Here is an 876-nt window from a genome sequence, read left to right as displayed (position 1 = left end):
ACTATATTATATATTAATATATATATATATATATATATAACACACGCACATATATATATATATATATATATATATATATAAGTAAGTATTGTTATAAATGTATTTCCCTATTAACGTCAGCACTACGCGAGCTGCAACAATCAGACTACATACCGTTAGCGGCAGTGAGTTTTATTAGTGTGTCGCCACTCATGGTCTCTTTGAGCCCCACAGCAATTGCAATCTCGCCTGCAGTCACCGAACTGACATCTGTATACTTATTGGCATGTACCTGTTGTTTTGAAAAATCATGTAGCATGAGCATTCAATATTGAGATATTATATTTCCCATGGACCTGTTCTTTCGCGGAATTATGTCGCGTCATATGTTCTGTTGGTCCTGGTAAATTTACAAAAGCATGCCGCATGGGTGTTTAATATTGAATCGAATATGGTTTCCATGGGAGAAATAACCAACTGAGTTCCATTCTTCAGTAAGGTCCAAGGGCAGGCGACGGTTCATACAAAACTTAGAAAAGCCCCCATCTTGTATGCTCGCATTGACATCAGTATGACATCATATATTGTAACCTGTCATCATTGCACAAAGCAAATCATCCACTGACGCATGTCTGATTGCACCTTCGCCAGTGAGGGTCAAGGTAAGGCAACGAATACTGTTAAACACTAGCACCCTCCATCATGTATGTTCGCTCTGATAATAGTACAAAACACCATATACTTTAGCCTGTTGGTATTACACAAGACAAGCCATCACTCAAGCGTGTCTAGTCGTACCTTCATCAGGCGCTTCACTTGCTCCTTGCACTTTCGGCTAGTGTTGTCTACCGCTTCCTTCGCGTTCATGGTGCCCGCATACACGCGGAAAAACACCAT

At 40.2% G+C, this 876-nt stretch overlaps 1 protein-coding gene across 1 annotated transcript; it reads right to left on the bottom strand.

Annotated features, from left to right (window-relative positions):
* Window positions 1-145: 145 nt before the first annotated feature.
* Window positions 146-876, bottom strand: SARC_02418 (hypothetical protein; the record flags this gene model as incomplete). Its single annotated transcript, XM_014303846.1, has 2 exons — window positions 146-271; window positions 778-876. 2 exons carry the CDS (start codon window positions 874-876, stop codon window positions 146-148), a joined length of 225 nt encoding a protein of 74 aa, XP_014159321.1.

This window comes from Sphaeroforma arctica (assembly GCF_001186125.1).
Source record: "Sphaeroforma arctica JP610 unplaced genomic scaffold supercont1.107, whole genome shotgun sequence".
In the NCBI taxonomy this organism is placed as follows: domain Eukaryota; class Ichthyosporea; order Ichthyophonida; genus Sphaeroforma; species Sphaeroforma arctica.
Note: the sequence above shows the minus strand (reverse complement) of the source record. Positions and strands in the feature narration are given on the sequence as shown.